Raw genomic sequence first — 22,109 nt, 5'->3', positions numbered from 1 at the left:
TTTAAAGAATTCTATAGATAAGAATATAGTCTTCCTTGTAAAATAAATTCTAGGAATCTCTATTTCTACTATATATAACTAGGCAGTCTTGGATTCTAAATATAATAAAAAATAAAAGTAAATTATTTAAAAAAAGATTAGTTTATTAATTAAAAATAATACTTAAAAAAAATATATTCTACCAAAAAAAGGGAATCTTATTTCAATAAAATAAATATTTATAATAAAAACGAAAGATAATAAAATTAAGAGATTCAAAGTATAATTAATAGTAAAAGGTTTTAATTAAGTTTTTAGAAAAGATTATAATAAAACCTTTGTTTTTATAATACAATTCAATATATTTTGCTTATTTTTAATAATTATTACAAAGGAAAACTTGAAGTACTAATATTTTAATATAAAGAATACTTTTATAAAATCTCATTTTAAAAAAGAGATATATCTCATATTATCTCAAAGAATCAATATATCAAATGGATATGTCTTATATATACTACAGAGTTTATATAACTTTAAACAAACTGAACAAAATTAGAATTAACTTTTAAAATCCGAATTAATCAATTAAGGCTTTATTTAAAGTCTTATTAATCCGTATTTGTATATATACACTACTCAATAATTTAATCTATTAGTTTATATTAATAATATAATCGCTTCTTCGATTTTAAAAGATCAATTTAATTAATTCTTTATAATACTCTTCTCATATTTCAATATCAAAAACCTAAAGGAGATTAGCAAGATTCTAGATATTAGGATTATAAGACATTAAGTAAATAGATTATTTATATTAAATTAGGAAGAATATCTGGAAACTATACTTACAAAATTCGGAATCTTATACACTTAATATTATATTAAGAAAATATTCATTGTTGATTACTTATATCTACAATTAGCTATAGAAAACAATAAACTAATTAATATTACTAAATATCAATAAGCTATAAATAGCCTTATTTATTCAATAATATATATAAAATCAGATATCTCCTTTGTATTAAATTGATTGTTACAATATATAACAAAGCTAACAAAATACTATAAAATAAGAATAAAAAACTTAATATAATATTTAAGAGCTACAATTACTTAGAAACTCAAATATAGGCCTAAGGGAGTATAATATCAAATTATAAAGGAGTATAATTTATTAGTAAATATTATAAAAGTTTTTATTAATATAGATTGAACAAATAATCAATATAATCAAAAAAGTATTTTTAGAGGAGTTATTATATTTTATAAAGAATTAATATTATAGGCTAATAAAAAGCAGAATTTAATAGTAATATCAAATATTAAGTTCAAATATATATTAATAGTAATATTCTTTAAGCAAAGAAGATAATTAGTTCAAATGCTCAAAGATCTTAAAAAGACAAAATATATATCTATATATAAAAATACTATTCAATTATTAAATAATAATCAAGAAGTAATAACTCTAATCAAAAATCTGTATTTATATAAATAATCAAAATATATTGATATATACTATCACTTTATTAGAAATCTTATTAAAAAATAAAAGATAATAATCAATTACATTAATACATTAAATATAATAATAAATAAAATAACTAAATCTTTAGCAAAAATAACATTCAAAAGATTCAAGAATATGCTAGAATTGAGATTATAGAAGTACAAAAGATCAGGGAAATTAAAGGTAATAACTTCTATAAGGAAATATTAAAAGGAATAGAAGTTATTAGTGCTAAACATGTATAGTGATTAGTAATACAATTACCTAAACAGGCTAGATTAGACAAACTATAGATAGATATATTGATCCCCTCATATAATACTATAAGAGGATTAATATGCTTACACGTGTAGTAATATAGTCAATACAGAGGCCTCTTCCACCCAATCTTTTAATACTTTTTATAATTTATATTAATAAAAAGCTTTTCTAAATAAATAGTTTTGTAATATTAATTTTAATTTATAAATCTCTTTAAATTTTTTTAAAAAAAATATTATTTTATTCTTAATTGAAAATATTCAATTATTATTTTATAAGTTTTGATTTATAATTTATTTCAAAAAATAAAATAAATATCTTATAAGTATTTTTATTAATTAATATAAATCCCTTTAGATTCTTTAAAAACTTACAAATTTATTTATATATATTTTTTTCTAATAAATATTTTTTTTAAAATTATTAATAAATTATAGATTTTAATATACCTAATTAAAATAAAATAAAATATATATTTTTTTTATATAATATTAATTGAATTCTTTATAAAATATTGATTTTTTTAATAAATTATATTTTTTATATAATTTTTTATTAATAAAAATAATCTTATATTTAGTTAATTATGTGTTTAATAGTATTTCAAAATTGAATTAATTATTTATAATTTGAATTGTTTATTTTGAGGGTATTTTCAAAAAAGCGCGTGTTTCGTCAGTCCGTGCACCCACTGGTGATCCACCTGACCCTCCGACTTTCGCGCGGAAATCGCGTTCACCTCATTTCTATCATCACAACCCCAATAGATAGCCACAATTCCATTCATCCATTAAGAGATCGGAAGTATTGTCGCCGTATTAAGGAGCAGCTACCAAAGAAAACCGTACGTGAAATTCAATCCCGGCCTATTTGGAGGCTCTTCGAGTCACGTTCTTGGGGCTCTTCTTTGCTCGCCAGGCTCCCATATTTCAAAGAGTTAGTTTTTATTGCCAAGTTTTCATATTGAGCTTAAACTCTTCAGCCTCAACAGTGGTGGACAAATCGAGACCATAGACGGTAACTCGTGGAAGCTCGCTAGCTAATCAATTCAGCCGATAAACAAAGAGGCGTTGAACATCTACGGCTCGATTATTTATATTTATCTATGTGTAAGTTTGGACGCCTGATAGTCAGTAAATTGTTGCCAAGTGCACAAGCACAGCTGGGCAATCTGAAACTATGTTGATATCTCAATCCAATGACTACTCTGGGAGTCTCGAGCTAGCTATTGCCAAGAAGCGAATTTCCAACATGTACACCATGAAATAGGCAGAGAAAAGCTCACTCCGAGAAAAAACCACCACAATTCACCGATTTCTCCAATATCGACGAATTCTTATACGGGATCTTTGTGCATGATCATAGAAAATGGCTTTTCTCTCGTATATAAACCAATAAAATCTTGGTTTGCATAGTCTTCTTGCTTCTCAGAGAGAATGCATGTATTGCCGTCGGTCTCCATTATGGATAATTAAGAACGCGGTGTCATCTCCAGTCCTCAGAAATGCGTCTTTAATTCGAAGAATAATTTCTTATACATACTCTCATTTTCTAAGGTTTTTGTTTCTAATTCTATCCATTTTTCTCGGACAAAATCACATCTGTTCGAATCAAGACCATTATATTTTCCGTTTACCACCATGATTTTATCTATAATCACAGTGTTATGTGTCGTCTCGCCTTTAACTATGGCTGCTTCAACCACGTGTACAACGTCGAACGCAATTTCTTGGGCCGAGAGTGGTAGTACAACAGGAGGGACAACAAACGGCTCTTCAGGCACATCTTCAGATCCTTGTGCCGAATATGCAAACAACCCAAAAGCTTTACAGGTATGCTATGATATGCAAAGCCAAGGTGAATGCAACGCTGTTGGAGGATCTGCTTGCGGCGGCGACGATGACGATGGCGAGGAGGAGTTGATTCTAAAGACGCGTGATACTCTCTCTTGTTATGACGATGAGACATGCTACGAATATACCGATGGATCATTGTTCTGTTTGAATGAAGAAACTGGTGAGCTCTCCGACATGGAAATACCATGTTCTGCAAGATTTATATTAACGAATGAAGCTAACTAATCTTATAGGGGAATATGCAGATGACGCAGGAGGCACTGGAAATGTCTATACTGGCGTGTATACAGCGCCAGATGGATCGCAAACGACAGTCGAGGGCGCATCTGCAACATCATCAAATACTAGAACCTCTAGTAGCAGCGCAACAGATTTAGAAACAAGAACGACATCTAGTGCTACCGTAGCTACGTCTTTCCCAAGTTCTTCAAGCTTGAAGCCTGTCGGGGCCATTGAATCTGTTACTAGTTCTGCAAGTGGTACTGCACCAACTGTAAACTCGGGTGTCGGAAAAGTCAAGCCTGGGTCTGCCATGGGAGTCTTGGGCTTGATCGTAGCACTGATTTAGTGGTTCTACTCTTGGTACGCCACTGGAGTGGCATCATCTTATCTTTATGACATTGGAACCTTTTGTATTTTATTTAATACACCTGCAAACGCCTCGTATTTCTCAATACAAGTCATGCCAAAATTCCAAGACGAGAAAAGTAAAGAGCATGACCGAAGTTTCAACATGCCATTTGCGGGCTATTGATTCAAAATCTCCAGAAACTGATGAAACTTGTCGGACTCCTTATTGTCTGAAATTTTTGACGTTGGATAGAGGGTTGCAGCATGTTCACTTCCATTTTGCTCTCATTTCATTGTATCCTTCCCAATGCCTTCTTTCATTTTACGAATTGCATAATCTACATGTATGTAACTAGGCATCAACACTATGCATGGCATTGATCGGCATATATCTTTCCAAAAAGCAAACCTTTTCTTTTCCATCTTTAGACCTTCACGGACGGTCCATGGATTTTCTTCTACCCATACGGACTCCGGGAAGCGACATCTTTTTTTGACAAGGCCCAGAATGTTGATAACGAATAGTCAAACGCCCCGAGATCCAACTATCCACGCACTTTTGAATATACATCAAAAAGACCAAGCTCAGAGAATCCTGCTTTCGCAACATGTGTGCAACCCGATTTAGTGGAGAAATGTTGGTCAACTTTACATGTCGTCACCCCAAACTTACGACACACATGATTACCCCGCATCTACTAATTTCAGTGGTACTGATAACCAATAGTCATAAGTAACACCTCACAGAATATGCAGTGCACTCAGCAAAAGTCATGCCATACTGCGCTCATTGCTTTTCGTCGAAAGTTAATCAGATACTGTAATCAAGCATAATGACGGGAAGGATGGAGAACCTTCGCTTAAATCGTTGATTATTGGGCATTTCCCGTTTGCAAACGGACTTTGCCCTTTCAACTATTCGGATTCGATTAATTGAATATTTCAACCTCCGAATAATGCCTCATGGAGTAGCTAGCCGTAAGGATTTAAATCAAATACACAACGAATTCTGGGACTTGCCGACAGCTCTGCTTGATTTCTAATCTAAAAAGCATGCAGTAAAGCAAACAACACTTACCGATATACTCTGATGCAATTTCGCAGTGAAAAATCCAATGATTTGAGACGGGCTGCAACATTCACCGACGGTATCATGCGTTATGATCACCTGCAAATCTTGAAGGAAAGTGGTGGGTGGGTGTCCATTCGCTCTCCATGAATTGAGATGTATGCAGTCATTGAGCCTAATTGGTAACATACACCCCATACATTTTATTCCTTTTCCAGCATGTGAACGCGGAGCTCTTGCTCCCAAAGCCCTGAGTTTGAGGATATATGTTGGAGATTGTCCCACTCTTCAATTGTATTTCCTCATCAAGTCAACAAGATTCGCACAAATACATACACAGATACAGCCAGCCAAAACTGTGAGTAACTGGCTGTTCATCATCATAATTCCTACTTTATAAACCCTTTGAACACCTTTCATTCTGTAGATTATGTTCTTATCCCTGTTGAAAAAGCGGTTGTGTTTATTATGGATTACTGACCACTCAACGAAACAGTTTAAGCCTCAAACGTCTACCCCCAACAAACCCAAAATTTCGTCATCATGCCCATCCAGATGACCAAAGATGATGCTTCGCGCATCCAATCAAGTCAAGTACGTCTCTCGTTCTCTTCCTATCTGCCTATGTGTTCTCCTCAAAGGTCTCTTTAGCATCTCACTGCAGCCCAAGCTAACACATCTAATAACAGGCCCAAGGAGGTAAAGATATGTCCTCTTCAGGATTTGCCGCACGCGCTCAAGGAGCCGGAGACCGCAACGCAAACGCTGGTGGAGCCGCAGCAGGTCAAGGTACTGGTGGTGGAAATGCCGGTCAAGCTGGAACAAACAAGAAGTAGGATATGATGTGATTAACATACAACATTTTCTTGGTCCAAAAGGCAAATCGAAATCTTGTTTGGTGTGTCGATTATTTTGTTTGTTGGCAGCGTGGCGAAACTGGATGATGAACTTTCGAAGTGATAATGAAATATGGATAACTTGGATAAGTGATTGAAAGATTTTGGACCAAAGATCCTAGCCACTCGTTTTGAAATAGCAATGAAACGCGATCATTGCTCAAGCTTTTTGGCCTTCGTTTGACTACGTGAAAAGTGATCAAATGTCTTCAATACTGCTGTTAGCTGAACATCCAAACGGTTTCATGATTATGAAAATGCATACCCCACCACCTTCAACTCTTTGTTTTGAGATTCTATTAAATTGTATCTATAGGCTTGCGTTGGATTAGAAAGATACATAAAAACCTAACTGTGTATATTCACAAGGGTGCGAAGGACGCGAAACACTAGTACATCGTATTCGCTTGCATCTAGACACCTTGAGCCCAACCGCTCACTAGTTTTTTGCTCACCCCGCTATATCATATCTTTTTATCCGCACCGAAAACGGACGAATTTTTTCACAATACATGGCTACTTTATCTAAGAGTGAGGCGAAAGTTGTGTTTCGTCAAAGACTTTACCTTGAAGGACCTCCATTTCCGCAAGCACTAAACACGTCGGAAACACATGTTTGGTATCCTCTGGATATATCTGCAGTCTATTAAAACTAAGATCAAAACCAACAAGCACATTCACTTCACTAATGGTAATATAAATCACATTTCTGCCTGTGAACTCCTACCAAAACTCTCACACGAAAACTTTTCAGAGCCGATGAGACACAAGCATGGATCCAATAGAAGTATTGAAGAGATTCTGGCTGAAATTCCAGTAAAATAAAGCTCTCCCATACCGTCCATTTCTACCCTTACACCCGACGGTTTTAAAAATGGCAACAAACAACAGCAGATATCAGACGGCATAGATGGGAATTGATGGATATAAAACAGATGAAATCAATGACAATGACAATGATGAATGTCTCAAAGCCCTGGAGCCATAGTTCCATCTCTTGCTCTTCCTCTTCCTTGCTTCTGAATTCACACTGGCATTCCGTGTCACTTCAAGAGTTTTATCACGACCAGAAACAGGCAGCCATTATACTCTGCCCAAATCTTAGTTGCGACCTTGATGATCCAGAAACTACGGAATACCTGAAGATTTAAATAACCTCGTCTTGCGTCCCAAGAACCTCATGAGTCCTAGTGACTCAGGCCAGGTCATGTGCAACGTAATATGGATTTGAGCGCATGCACAAGAGATGAAGGTTTATTCACTCATTCCACTCTGAGACCCATCCTTCACCCCTCATCTCCGGGCCTTGCCCCGCCCTGCCTGACATCTACCTTCTTACTTCTCATTGGTATTTAATATGTAAATAGCACCTGATCTCCTTTCCAACTTTCAAATATGTAACCAAAAACACTTCACTCACAAACCCATGGTCTGCTTGAATCTCCATTGTGAAGAGCCTGGAGAAAATCACGATGCTAAGTTCCACTAGTTTCCGTGAAGATTTAAGGGAATTACGGGGTTAAGCGATGGAGATGGAGGAGATATCAGACGACTATGTATGGAAAAACGAGAGTAGCTTCCTAGAACATTAGTAAATCGATGACAACAAAAGAAAGAACAAATTAAGAGCAAAGACAACAATGCAAATCCAACCAGAATTATATTTGCTTTCTCTATCCACTGCATCGCAGTCTTCCGTATTCTGGCGTCCTACCACCAGTATCCTGTCCACACCGCATCCGCAAGCCACAACTCCTACCCATAAATCCCACAATTAGAAATAGACTGGGTCGTAAATTCCGAGTAGAATACCCCTAATGACCAGAGATCTCAGAAGTTTGATTCTTATGACTTCGTCAATTTTTCATCCCCTGCCTGGCCATACTTTACTGATCGTAGGATTCTAGGAGGGTACCTAGTCATGTGCCATGTAAAGGTAAACACAATTGTAAACAAAAAAATTTGCGAAATGAAAAAGTGAATGAATTCACTCAATCATTTTACTGAGAATCTCTTGAAATCTGATTCTCCCAGGTCATCGCCCCGCATTCATTTGTTTCACGCCTATCCTTATACACACCCTCCTCAAACTGATGTATAAATATGCTAATATCTACTCATTTCTGATTATCTGGTATACAACGTCGGTTTAATTGATGCCCCATGAGCTTTGTTGTGTGAGAATTGGGATGGTGTAGAGGTATATCTAATATAGATATAATACTCAACCCCCGAGCTAATATCAAATTTATCGGTAGAGGAATAGAAAGATATACCTCGCGTAAAGAAACGGGATTACTTAACACGCGCTGAATAAATGACAACAGCAACTATTCAAACTTCAATCTCCAGACGAAAATAAGGACAGTAAAACCAACGACAACCAAAAACCACAAGTAACAGCACGAACACTTGACTCTTACCACTATTTCTAACATTCAAATCAATCCCTCTATCACTCACCAAATACATTCTTTTTCAATTCTTGAATCGTCTTTCAGAGCCCAGAATTCACTACTCCATTGTCGGGCATAGTTCGCCAATTCCCAACCATAAGGATCCTAAAGTTGGGGACTCCTCGATCTTTATAGCCTCCACATTCACTTTAAAGAGTTAGGTGGAAATGCATTCTCAGTCGCACGAGAGAATCAAGATAAGTAAGCTGTATTCACTCCTTACGCAAGCCCATCCTTATGACCCCTCAAGTCAAGTACCTCTCCTCCTTCCTCCAGTACCCCGCTTTCGCCTACTCGGGCATCTTCTCTGGGTAGGTAGGCCTACGGAGTCAATATCTAAACACACTCTTCTCTGTTAGCTTTTAACCTTACAAAACTCAGAAGTGGATGGAGTTTATGAAAGTTAGACTTGACAGAAGTACCAGACACTGTATACAAGTTCTACACAGGTATTAAAGTATTCCGACAATTTAATTTCTAGATAAAGAATTATACTGGAAGGGAACATCAGATCAGCCTACCAGTACAGTATCACAACAGCAATCCCTATAAAAGCGATTCAGATGATAATATAACAACAAACTGACCAAACGACAATAAACCAGTGTCAAAACTTTCCCTTCCCATGTCTTACCTTTTCAATCACAAACCCAGCTCTTCTCGCTTACTCCATCGCTGGCTCTTTCTATTCCTCAACCTCCCAATTCTTCTTACTACGTTCACAAACCATATTACCGACCTTGAAATCAGCAACACACCTACAGATCTATATGTTTGCACAATCCACAATTTCCACAAAACTCAAGACTCATCGATCTTTAAACAACTTTGTATTATTTTTTCTCTTCAAATTTTTCGAAATCAAGGAGTGAAGCAAGATGAAATTAGCGGGATAGGTGGGTAGATAGCAGGTACTCACTTTTAAAATTGGAACAGTAATCTAAAGCCCTACTAAGATTGAAATAAAAGATGCGAAACGTAAATAAAGAGATGTCATGAATATCGATACGTACATGAAAGGGAAAAATTACGATAGAGCAGATAGTATTCACTCTCACTCCTCTGAAATCTTCTTGTGACCTACTTCCTCCCTACTCCCGAACCTTGTCTCACTCATTAACGTCCCTCAAATCAGTATATAAACACCGCTCCTTCAATCCAAATCCCCGAAAACACGAGTACACTCGTCTTGGAGCAATCATGTGAGATATCAAAAAGCAATGTAGGATGTAGACATCCATAACATAATATTGCAAAGTTCCGACGTACTAGTGGCTAGATGTGGCAAAGGGCAAGGAAAGGAGACTTTGAGAGGCCATGATAGTAACGAGACAACATTAGATGAACGATAAACAAAGGATATCATCACATTCGAACTACAATGAATGTAAATGACAGTGACCCTCATTAGATCATTAGATGAATATAAAGAAACCAATAACAATAACAATAACAATAACAACAACAACGTAAACCCATCTCCTTCCCATCTAGCATTTCCACTCTAGCAATCCACATCCCACATCCAACACTCAATTCCCGTCTCTACTCCTCCCAACCCCAATCCCAACCCTAACCCTAATCCCAACTATAATCCCAACCCTAATAACCCAAACCACAAGATAAGTACGCCTCCCGCTTTGCGATCAATTTCAATTTCAATCCAATCCACAACACCTCCAGCTCTCTCGGCATCCCGACTTTCAAAAATCTCTTTCTTGCTTGTGTACTTCATTTCATCTCCATTCCATTTTCACCTCGGACATTCTGTCTCTAACTGTGTTGGAGCTAAAAGCCACATAGTAAGTAGATTCATTACACATGCTAGCGTATCCCAAAATTCATCCACCATCCCCATTCCCATCTCCACCCCTATCCTCATCTTCATCCCTCTCACATTCCCCCATCCCCCATCCCTCTCATCCACCATCCCCCTCCCCATCCCTCCAATCACCATTCCCGCAGCCCTCCAAGCCCGCAAACCCAGACTCCAACCCAAACCCAAACTCAAACTCAAACCCAAACCCAAACCCAAACTCAAACTCAAAAACAAAGACATCAAAACCTCATCCGCGACCTCATCCGCGACCTCACCATAAAAAACCACACCAAACACCACCCCACAACTCCAATCAACCCAGCCCGCCCAAAAAAAATTACATATAATCCTCGCTTATATTCCCAACTTTCAGAACCATACCATAACCCTAACCCTACTCTCCATGAAAATCCATGACCAAGATCAAAAATCACCAGCAACTTTAAACATCCATAAAATACCCAATATTAGCTACCTCTCGACTTCAAATACAAATTATCCGAACCGATTATTTACATCCCATTTTATTTTATCCTATTTTATTTATCTGGTGAAAGAAAGAAAAGTTCGTCATCCGCCATACTATACCTACTTTCGATACCTACCTACTTTCCCCTATCAATCCAATCCAATCCACCCTCTCACCCCTCCATCACTCCCCCCCCCCCCCTATCCAAACCATCTTTCAAACCATCTTCTAAGAATCCTCTTCTTCTTCTTACACAAAATCCTACCTAGTATATCTATCAAAAAAAGCGGCTCAGCCCAGTCTCTAGGAATCTTCAATTCAAGATTCAAGACCCTACCTAGGTATTTTCTTTTTACACTAAATCCAAAATCCATTCATAAACTTCTTTCTATAGAAGAGCTCCCTCAACTTTCCTCCCTCAACTTCCTCCCACATACCCGTGGACCCTCCCACACTTAAACTTCATCATATAATCCTCGTCACAAAAACACCCATTCCCCCCTTATCCTTTTTTTTTTCCCTTTGGAATTTCGTTTCCCAGGTCTTGGAATGAGAATTAGTTAGATAGATTCTTAGGTAGGTAAGGTTGAAGACTATATGCATATATATATATGTGTGTGTATCAGACGAAAGTCATGATTTTCTTCATAATTAGGTGGACTATCTCTTAGCAGTATACTTATTAAATGGTGAGATAATAAGAAATATGCTTGAGAAGCATGCCTAAGAAGTCTACGGCAAGAGGATCAAAGAAGAGAAGGAAAGTAATCACCAAAAATAATTCAACAACATTCACATTCAACATCCCAGAAGGTTCTACAAATGTTAGCATTTGACTTGGCCGAAGAGTGAGAAATAATACCTTTCGAGTTTCCTTAACTGAGTTCAGCGTACCTAAGCCCCAAGAACGTCCCAAACGGAAATTTTAACTCAAAAAATGACGAGAAACCCAACACACGAGATAACACAAGAAACATCACATCACATCACTTCACAAATGACAAATGACAGTTTTTTTTTTCCCGGTTGAAGAGGGTGTATTTTACTACTTTTATCATATCTACCATCCTCCACCAAATAACCACTCATTGTCGTCCTCCTTGACTATCATCAAGATAGTAAAGTCGGTTTAACGTCACAAGAGTTTCAAAATCCCCATCCCCTTTTTTTTCATTTCCCATCATATTTCAAATGTCATTCATGCGCCACGCCACCAAGATGTCCGGTTGATGGATCATCTGTTACCCACCGAGGGACTACCGCCCTATGCTGTTGAAAAGTCCCAAGCAACGCTCACAATAACAAATCGCTTTTTGTCTTAAATGCCCCAACCAAGAAACGCCGATGTTGAAGTCGTTCCCATTGGTTAAAGAACCGCAGACATTATAATAAATAAAAAAGAAAAAAAGCTCATGACATCATCTTCAAATCACATCCCCTATTAAAATATGGATGGGAAAAGAAATTTATGCCTTGTTGGCATACTTTTGACGGTAAAACTTGGCAGCGTTGACCATGTTGGTCAAAGCAGCCTTAGTCTCAGCCCATTGACGAGTCTTAAGACCACAATCAGGATCAATCCAAAGTTGCTCTGGCTTGAGGAATTGCAACATCTCCTCAATTCTGTCCTTGATCTCTTGCTCGGATGGAACACGAGGAGAGTGAATGTCATAAACACCTGGACCAATGTGACGTGGGTAAGCCTCGTCAACAAAGACCTTGAGGAGCTTAGCATCAGACTTGGAGTTCTCAATGGAGAGAACATCAGCGTCAAGAGCAGCAATGGCGTGGAAGAAATCCTGGAACTCGGAGTAACAGAAGTGAGAGTGGATTTGAGTGGAATCTTGAACACCAGAGACGGAAAGTCTGAAAGACTTAACAGCCCAGTCAAGGTAAGCCTCACGCTCCTTTCCACGACGAAGGGGAAGACCCTCACGAAGAGCTGGCTCATCGACTTGAATGACGTAAACACCAGCAGCCTCGAGATCAACAACCTCATCACGGAGAGCCAAAGCAAGTTGCTCAGCTTGGACGGATTGATGAACATCATCACGAGGGAAGGACCATCTCAAACAAGTGATTGGACCAGTCAACATACCCTTCATTGGCTTCTTGGAGATGGAGACAGCGTATTTGGACTCCTTAACAGTCATTGGTGCTGGGCGAGAGATATCACCAACGATGATAGGAGGACGAACGCAACGGGAACCGTATGATTGAACCCATGCGTGGGTGGTGAAGGCATAACCATCGAGACGTTCACCGAAGTATTGAACCATGTCGTTACGTTCTGGCTCACCGTGAACGTAGACGTCAAGGTCAAGTTCTTCTTGAACCTTAACAACGTCTTGGATCTCCTTCTCAATGAACTTCTCGTACTCCTCAGCAGTGATTTCACCCTTGGTGAACTTGTTACGTTGGATACGGATCTCCTTGGTTTGTGGGAAAGAACCAATCGTGGTGGTTGGGAAAAGAGGAAGACCCAAAGCCTTTTGTTGTTGAGCAATACGTTCTGGGAACTCAGAGATTCTGTTGTAATCCTTCTCGACAATCTTGGATTGACGTTCCTTGACCTTGGGGTCGTTGGTTCTCTTGGAAGAAGCACGAGCTTGAATGGACTTGGCGTTAGCCTCGAGCTCAGCACGGACGGAAGCTGGTCCCTCAGTAACAGCCTTAGCGATGATGGCAACTTCAACAACCTTCTCGGAAGCGAAAGAGAACCAATCAGCAATTTCTGGGTCAAGCTTCTTCTCGCTTGCTAGAGTGTGTGGGGTGTGGAGAAGGGAAGAGGAAGTGGCAACAATGACACGGTCCTTTCCGAGCTTTTGAATGGCAGACTCAACAGTCTCAATAGCACGCTTGAGGTTGGTCTTCCAGATGTTACGTCCATCGACAACACCAGCGGACAAGATGGTCTTGGATCCCAAAGCCGAGATGACAGTGTCCAATTGCTCTGGGTTACGGACCAAATCAACGTGAACAGCATAGATGTCAGTTGGGAGAGCATCAATGTTGTGAACGATGTCACCGAAGTATGTGGCGAAGACAATCTTTGGGATCTCATCACCTAAGCTGACGAGCTTCTCGTAAGTTGGCTTGAAAGCAGCCTTGGTCTTGGATGGAAGATCGAAGACGAGGGTTGGCTCATCAATTTGAACAGTCTCGGCACCAGCAGCCTTAAGTTGCTTAAGGAGCTCAATGTAAACTGGGAGGAGGTTGTCCAAAAGATCAATTGGGTCAACGGACTGTCCACGGTCTGGCTTTCCGAGGTGGAGGAAAGAAACTGGACCAACCAAGACTGGTCGGGTAGTGATACCAGCATCCTTGGCCTCCTTGAATTCACGAACAGCCTTTGGGTCTGAGGTGAGCTTGAAAGATTGGTTGTCTTGGAGAGTTGGCTTGACATAATGGTAGTTAGAGTCGAACCACTTTACCATCTCCAAGGATGGAACATCAACGCCATCACGTTGGTGACCACGTCCCATGGCAAAGTATTGATCGATTGGGTCGAGACCATGCTTGGTATATCTTTCTGGGGTAGCCTGTAAAAGAGAAGAGTTAGTGAAAGGTTACATTTAGATCCGCAGACGAAATTGGAATGCTTACACCGAAGTCTTGAATGTGGGTAAGAACTTGATCGTAGAGAGCGAAGTCGTTGGATGGGATGATATCGACACCGGCATCCTTTTGGATCTTCCAGTGAGCAAGACGGAGTCTCTTGGCTTCAGCGAGGAGATCATCTTGAGAGATCTTTTGACCCCAGTATGCCTCTATGGATATTTGTTAGTATTCAATGTGGGGTAGCATCGTGAGGTAGCAAATCTTACCAGTAGCTTTCTTGAGATCTCTGAGAGCTCCCATGCGAGGGAAACCAAGAACGGATCTATAATGAACGTGGTCAATAGCTGTAGAGATAGATGGCAGATGGACAACACTCACGATTGAACCATATTTGCGGTATTGAAATGTGATGATGATGTTCAAAGGTAAAAGATGGGTGAAGTCGAAGTATTTAAACGGACCACGGATTGCGTGCTAGAGGATGGAACTAGACAGCGAAGTCGGAGATTTATCGATTGATTGGTCAAACTCTTTTTCTATTCGATTCTATGGAGAGAACAGAAGAGAAGAAAGTAAATTGAAATAAAATGAACACTCTGAATCGATTTTCAAAGTGAGCTCTTGAATGTATTTGTAGTCAAAAAGAGGAAGAGAAGATGTGAAGCGGTGTGCGTGTATTGAGATGAGAGAGTAATAAGAAAGATGGAAAGGGAAGAAGAGGAGAGAAGCTTTTTCTTATTGTCTTTAATAAGTGAGAGGAGAAGATTGGCCGAGTGTTTCTTGAAAGGCCACACTCACTCAGCATCCATCACCCACCCCCTCTCTTTACTTTTTTCTACCTACCCTTGTCTTTGAGGAACCCCGCCTAGGACTAGCGTTGAGAGTGGAGTCTAAGCTGAGGTACGAGATAAGAATGCTGACACGTGATTTGCAGAGATTTCGGACACTTGGATTGTCCTGCGATCTGTGTTGGTGGGTTGGTGGGGTCCACGGGTCAATGAGTTATCAATTGTCAGGTGAATGACTACCTATATTACTATATAGTATACTAATGAGAAGGAGATGGATGTATAGATGTGTGAAGAGGTTATTGGCAATGGCAATGGCAATTACAATTCCTTTCTCTCTTGCCACTGAAGATCATTGAATGGTGATAGGTTGGGGTCTGCTTGCATTCGATTCAACCACAATTCATCTACAAAGCCAAAAGAACAATGTCATCTCGCTATATTGTTCTCAAAAGTCCACCCATCTCCTTCATTGATCCTCTCTCAGCCTCCGTCGCCTCTCTCAATCGTCGGGATCCATGGATCTTCATCTATGATGGCTGTGGCTGGCACACAAAACTGCAAAGACACGTAGACACACACCACCTATCCTATCACCTCGGAATACACAGTTTCTTGCTTTCTTCACTGAATGGATGAATGCATGTAGCGTATCTTATGTGTGTATGTGTATATGTATGTGTGTGTGTGTGTGTGTGTGTGTGTGTGTGTGTATGTATGTACAACAGTAACACTAAATACTCTCCATGTTTCTGATTCATGAACCTTTTCTCCATGCGGAGCAGTACAATCTCGTCCAGTGTAAACGCGTAAACTCTTTTTACTCCTCAAACTCTACACAATACACACTCATCTCGCCCAGTCTCAGCCAGTACAACCAACCCCTCTATACACACACCTCTCAAACCCCCCTTCCCTTGAATCCCATCTATCCATCCATCCATCCATCCATCCATCCATCCATCCCTCCCTCCCTCCAATTCGCCCTCAAGTTCCCAACCTTGTCTTGCCTTCCCTTCCCTTCCCTTCCCCTCCCCATTAAAAAAACCATCCATCCACCCACCCACCAAACTCAAAAAAACCCAAACCCCACTCTCCAAAATAATCATAAACAATTAAAAACGCTTCGGCCCCCTAGCCCCGTCGGTCCCTGGAAATCGGCCTCCGAACACGCACCGCGACCCTAATGCTAATGCACACACCAGGAACATCAATCCTCCGGACTCATCTATCCTTTTTTCCCTCTCTTCCTTCCATTTCTTTTACTACTACTACTTTTTTTTTCTATCATTCATTCAAGGTTCATCCCATTCATTAATCTACATTCATTTTCTTTCTTTGGAAAACACGAACACGAACATGAATTGATTGATTGGTCGATTGATCGCGTCACCATCACACACACACACACACAAATTCATCACCAAAAAGCATACATAACATGATATGTTGGTCATGATCTTCATTAACATTTCTCTTTCCCGGCCATATCTTCTTATCTTGCCTTGGATTTTGCCGCCTGGTATTGGTATCTAACTCTTGTCCGTCCATCCACCCATCCGTTCCTCCCCCAACCCATTTCCGCCATCCTCATCCAATCATATCCATGAATCCTCATCTAAAAAAATCCTCTCCACTCATTCCACCGGTCAAAATACAAATTCCAGTGTATGACTTAATCAGGACCACAACAAGCCGAGCGAGAGCTCATCCCTATACCAATTGCCTTTGGGTGTCATACAAACAACCCCTATCAATAATCTGAATCCACCACCTAGAGTTCCCACACCGAAATACATGATATCCTTTTCTTATTCCACAACTCCATCCACCTCATCTTTCCCAACCATACCAGACCAGACACACCCTAATGACCCTCAATGCTCACTCATTCCTTTGAGCCTGTGAATTAAAAACAATACAAGATAGAATCAAAAAGAAAGGAAAATGAGCTAGAAAAAGATATGATGTACAATTCGCATTCGACCAGTATACAATTATAAGTATAAGAAGAGCTTTTTTTTATCCTTCCCTGGGCCGAGTCTTGATACCCAAATGTGATGGTATTCAAGTATGTAAAAACTGTAATGTGGAACAATTCGAAAGTAACAGCCATAGCTTCCATGAGCCACCTGTCAAGAACGCCGTGTATAACTCCTAAGGGTAAAAAGATCATTCGCTAAAACGCTATTCAAAGTGCGGGGGGTATCAAATCAACTGAATATCATGATGATGTGTGTATAATGTGTTCCGAATCCGGAGTAAGTGCGAATGATGAAGGTCGAGAACAGTTTCAAAGAATGTTTAGATAGGTGTTTGTGCTTTATCCCTTGAATGAGTCCATCCAAAAAGATCAAATCTATCCTTTCCATGCAAAGAGCCGAAAGAAACTGCCGAGTCCACAGGACTGGGCTTCGTAACTAAGATATCGCGTGGCTCCAAAAGTAAAGACTTTCGGTAATATTGCTGAACGTTCTCATTATCCGAGGCGGATTTGACGTGAACAATTTGAGCTTGGAGCCACTCTTGAAGTTCCGGAACTTCTGCCAGGCGATAAGGGATTTGAAATCGTTGTAGTTCGCCGATGATTTTAGCCGTGCGAGTGTGTTTGTCAAAGTTAATGACAGATGTGCCGTCAGCCAATTGCTTTGTGGATGGGTTACCAGCATCAACAAATGTCAAATCTGTGAGGTAGGTACCAACAAATGGGAGGCATGGAGGGACATGGTCATGGAGTCTGCGTCGAAGGCAGGCGTAATTCTTCTCTGGCTCCACAATTGCTTGTAGCCCCTTGAGCATCTCCTTTCGCTTTTGAGATACCAGGTCCCAAGTTTTCTTCAATCTAACAATGGTAGATGAATTAAGCGAGCAAATGATCGCCATCAACGAATCATAATTGTTGAGCTTGAGGCATTCATGCGCAATTTTGATCCAGTGCTTGATGATAACGGCTCTCTTCTTAACGTCGTCGTGTTGCAAGATTGTGTCGGCGACAAGGTTAGAAAGATCTGTTGACAATGTCGACATAGCTCTAACATTTACCGCGCATGAACCGCCCTTTCTGGCCTTAGTCCATGCGGCTCCAAGAAGTTCATCTGGCATAATGGAGCAGAAAATATTCATCTCCTTGATAGTTAACTGACGGGCCAGTTCAAGTGAATCAAACTCAAGAATAGAGGGATTGCTACCGCCCATTTTCCAGTTCTTCAAAACTGCGGCTTGGCTTTTTGTTACAGCAACAGGAGGAACTGGCGCATCGGCTGGTACGTATTGACCGAGAGATGTGCTAGTCTTTCCAATCGAGGAAATGAGCCTTGGCACTAGGGGGCCATCGATAGAATATACTTTTTGAGCCAACTCTGAAAGTCGTTTGCCAGCTGCGGGAAGAGCAGCCTTAAGTTTATCATCCGCAAAGGTTTCGATAATGGAGAGCGCAGCGTAATCGGAGACCTTTCTCCAATGAGATTCCAGCCAGCCCTTGAATACATTGTAAACTCTTAATCTTACCGGTCCTGCGATATGAGGACTCTCGACAACATATTCAAAGCGATCAACCAGAGCTGTGGCAAGCTCAACGGGAGACGCGAATAATCTGAAAGTAAGATAAAAGGTTGAAACAAACATCGAGTCGGGTGTTGAATCGTGTGTAGTAAGCCGTTCTACCAATGCCGCCAGTGAACCTCCGGTAATTTGTCCCTCCTTATTGTGTAGTAATTCATGTGCGAACGTCTTCTCAAGCATTCTCGATTCGAGATCGTATGGATCATCGGCGAATGTTGATTGGCTTTCGGCTATGCTGATACTCGACAAAGATGGCTGACTTCTTGGTTTGTAAGCTGTTAAATCTGGAGTAGTCGCCCTAGTAGAAGTTTGCGAGACCATGCTCATCTCCGAATCGCGTGTGTAACTACTACTAGCTCCAGTGCTAGACACTGCAATACTGCCAGATCTATATGATTGAAATTCTCCATCACTGGTTGAGTTACGATCGGAAGGACTATAATCTTCTTGGCTCATCAGAGGAGCACCCATTTTTGGCAGTGGAGGTAGAATGGAGGTATTCGAAAGTCGATTCGACATTCGGTTAGTTTCTGCTGCTGGTGGGGAGCTAAGGGGTATCTCTGGTAATGGTTTCTCGTAAATATCGGGAATGACTAGAGGTGGAGGAGGAGGACGCGACGAAGGCTGCTCTGGTACGGCAAGATTAACTCCTGGGCTTCGTGGCACTTGTTCGACTGTGCCACCTATCGAAGCAACATTAATTCCGAGACCTTCGACTGGTTCGAATTCGAAATCGCCGATTCGCTCAATCACAAACTTGGTCTTTGCTACTACTTCTCCAGCAGCTTTAACACATCCTGTGGCCGCCATTAGTAACCCCCCGTTTTGTTGAGCCATTACAACATCGTCTTCATCAACACCTGAGGAGCTGATTATATCCCGAGCTGCCAACGCCAATTTACTGATTTTGTCATACATTGCGTTCCGAGCATTGTTCAACGAGTCGGCGCTTTGGCTGTCGTGAGCACATACTGCTTCGACTACAATCAATAACCCTTGGCCAGCAGTTACCGACTGCCTAACTGACGACAGCAAATCTTGAGAAGACTGGCTTTGTAGATGAAGCCTTCCGATAAACGATCCCAAGTATGAGAGAAATGTATCGTGGCTAGAATTTAATCTCTCAGAAACAAGATTTTGACGTTGTTCAGCGGGTACAGAGGCTATAAGTGAAACACGGTGAGAAACGGAAGCCCTTTTAGCCTGAATCGAAGAAATGGATAACGGACGCGATGTTACAGCTGGGTACGCAGTCGATATCCGTTTGTATGACTGTCGTTTGTTCTGCTCTTCCGATTGCAGGGAACTGGAAGCGGCGCTCGTCGAACTTTGGATAGAGCTTCTGTGAGATGCCGTGTCGTATGCAGGGTCTGTATGCGGCGTCCCGCTAAATGACGTCGAGTCCGCTGGTGGAGTAGGTGGTACATAGGATTCCTCAGTGACGGTTGTCATGACTCTATGGATAGCATGTCGTAATTTCGCATCTTCATCCAAATTGTCCAAGAATTTTATACCTCTCACAACAATTTTAAAAGCTTTCAAAATCATCTCATCGATAATATCGTTCACAGTTTCCGTGTCGGCTCCCACTGGAGGACAGGTAGCAAAATCCTGCAATTGTTTGGCGGTTTTGACCAGGGCCGATAGATCAGACAGAAGAGCCTTTCTATTTTTTCGGAGGTTATCGTTGCTCTGTACAATCGGTGATTCACGAGTGAGGCAATTCGATTTTTCCTTTTTCCGTATTAGCAAGCATGATTCACAAAAGTCAGGGAATTCTTACTAGTAAATATCTAACTCCTGCGATAATACCTCGCATGAATTGCTGGTTGCCAAATATCTCACTATCACTAGTTAAGCCACTCCGTAGGAGATCCCAAAAGTTTAGCAGTGCCTTTAATAAGTTCCTCATGGAATCTGGATCGTAGGCTTCACAATAGTTGGTGGGCAACCAACCACGCGCGCCAGAAACAAGTAGTGTCCCATCTGCCCAACCATTGGTGTGTATTGAATGCACTAAAACCACATCCCCTTCATTTAGTGGAAGCGTGACCGTAGAATCCGAAATAGCATATTCAGGGTGAAAAGGGTAAAAGGCCCTCAGGAAGCTGTGAAATACCGGAGGAGGCTCCATTTGATTTAGATTTTCTTGAGAACCATTGGGAGTGGCGGGGGGCGTGATTTGTGATTGACTTCCTGTTGAAGTTGTGTGGTTACTACTTCTGGATGAAGTATTTCTTTTGTGTTTTGAGGACGATGCGTTGCTGTTTCCGCGCGGTCGACCCTTATGTATTGCAAGAGGTGCTACCTGTGCACTCGTTCGCTTGGAATGCTCAGACTCCTGCGAGTTCACCATGATGATCCGCCTTTCAAAGATATCATGGGTGTTTTCCTATCAATATCCTAGTTGAATGGCCTGGGGTAGATTTGCCAATTGCAGTTATCTCGAATATCCCAAGACAACCACCAAAATTTTAGTCCTAGGATTCGATATGACCCAACGAGGTAATAATCCTGGAAGTTTTGCGATGCGACTGTGTTGCTCTTGTTTTGATGATGTTTTCCCCTATGCTTCCTTTGTAGAATCGACCTCTATATTCGTCGAACGGTAAACACAATCTGATAATGATAGTGGAGATTAGCAAGAACCCTTTGGCTAAGGATTAAGTGTTGTTTTGGTTATGGAGAGGAATGAGGAGTGGGGGATGTGTGGAATGTCATGTCATGTCATTCTGAGAAGCTTGACTGGGATGGAGAGATGCATGCCAAAATTGGCGGAACCTTGGTCTCGGGAGAGACTTACCAATGAACTAGTCAAAAAGACGATTCTCGTAAGTGACTACCAATACTCGGAAAAAAAGAAAAAGCGATCGTTTTTCCTTGCGATGTTTCGTATTTAAGGAAGAAGAGTCGTGTATGTTTGAACTCTAGCTTGAATGATTAAGTCGTCGTTGTGGTGAGTGGTGTCGACTAGAAAAGCTTAGTTGACAAGACCGGAGGACCCTGAATCGCAATAAACTTTATGCCACGCGGAAAAAGGTTATTAAAGTCGGGACGTATTGGACTTTGACACCAGTTGACAGCAAAGCAGTTAGTGTATCAAGTCAAGAGATTTAGGAATCCTTGATGTGCGGCTGTCGATTTGTCAATCACACTGGGGGGGCTCGGATGCACTTATGTGGCTATGATTTTTGTGATGCTCCAAACGCGAGAAATCAATGCGTTGAAACTTGAATTGTCCAAAAAAAAAAAAAAAAAAAAAAAAAAAAGGAAAATCGAGGAATTGGATCGAGACTGGGAAAGGTAAG

The 22,109-nt window shown here is 40.3% G+C and overlaps 4 protein-coding genes across 4 annotated transcripts; 2 read left to right on the top strand and 2 right to left on the bottom strand.

Moving 5' to 3' along the window:
* Positions 1-2,575: 2,575 nt before the first annotated feature.
* On the top strand, positions 2,576-4,180 carry EAE97_009359 (uncharacterized protein; the record flags this gene model as incomplete). Its single annotated transcript, XM_038879874.1, has 2 exons — positions 2,576-3,772; positions 3,846-4,180. Exons 1-2 carry the CDS (start codon positions 3,397-3,399, stop codon positions 4,178-4,180), a joined length of 711 nt encoding a protein of 236 aa, XP_038729430.1. The 5' UTR covers positions 2,576-3,396.
* Positions 4,181-5,794: 1,614 nt separating this feature from the next.
* Positions 5,795-6,266, top strand: EAE97_009358 (uncharacterized protein; the record flags this gene model as incomplete). Its single annotated transcript, XM_038879873.1, has 2 exons — positions 5,795-5,845; positions 5,941-6,266. 2 exons carry the CDS (start codon positions 5,795-5,797, stop codon positions 6,085-6,087), a joined length of 198 nt encoding a protein of 65 aa, XP_038729429.1. The 3' UTR covers positions 6,088-6,266.
* Positions 6,267-11,902: 5,636 nt separating this feature from the next.
* On the bottom strand, positions 11,903-15,154 carry EAE97_009357 (uncharacterized protein). Its single transcript, XM_038879872.1, has 4 exons — positions 14,831-15,154; positions 14,719-14,774; positions 14,498-14,661; positions 11,903-14,433 (listed from the first exon to the last, which is right to left on the bottom strand). Exons 1-4 carry the CDS (start codon positions 14,839-14,841, stop codon positions 12,358-12,360), a joined length of 2,307 nt encoding a protein of 768 aa, XP_038729428.1. The 5' UTR covers positions 14,842-15,154; the 3' UTR covers positions 11,903-12,357.
* A 2,390-nt stretch (positions 15,155-17,544) lies between these two features.
* Positions 17,545-21,157, bottom strand: EAE97_009356 (uncharacterized protein; the record flags this gene model as incomplete). Its single annotated transcript, XM_038879871.1, has 2 exons — positions 17,545-20,535; positions 20,585-21,157. 2 exons carry the CDS (start codon positions 21,155-21,157, stop codon positions 17,545-17,547), a joined length of 3,564 nt encoding a protein of 1,187 aa, XP_038729427.1.
* Between the last annotated feature and the right edge of the window lie 952 nt (positions 21,158-22,109).

Source organism: Botrytis byssoidea, assembly GCF_014898295.1.
Source record: "Botrytis byssoidea strain MUCL 94 chromosome Unknown BBYS_021, whole genome shotgun sequence".
NCBI lineage: Eukaryota > Fungi > Ascomycota > Leotiomycetes > Helotiales > Sclerotiniaceae > Botrytis > Botrytis byssoidea.
Note: the sequence above shows the minus strand (reverse complement) of the source record. Positions and strands in the feature narration are given on the sequence as shown.

Coding starts and splice junctions, on each gene's coding strand:
- EAE97_009357 (XM_038879872.1), bottom strand. Junction 14,662..14,718: donor AGATCTCAAGAAAGCTACTG/GTAAGATTTGCT, acceptor AAATATCCATAG/AGGCATACTGGGGTCAAAAG. Junction 14,434..14,497: donor CCCACATTCAAGACTTCGGT/GTAAGCATTCCA, acceptor TCTCTTTTACAG/GCTACCCCAGAAAGATATAC.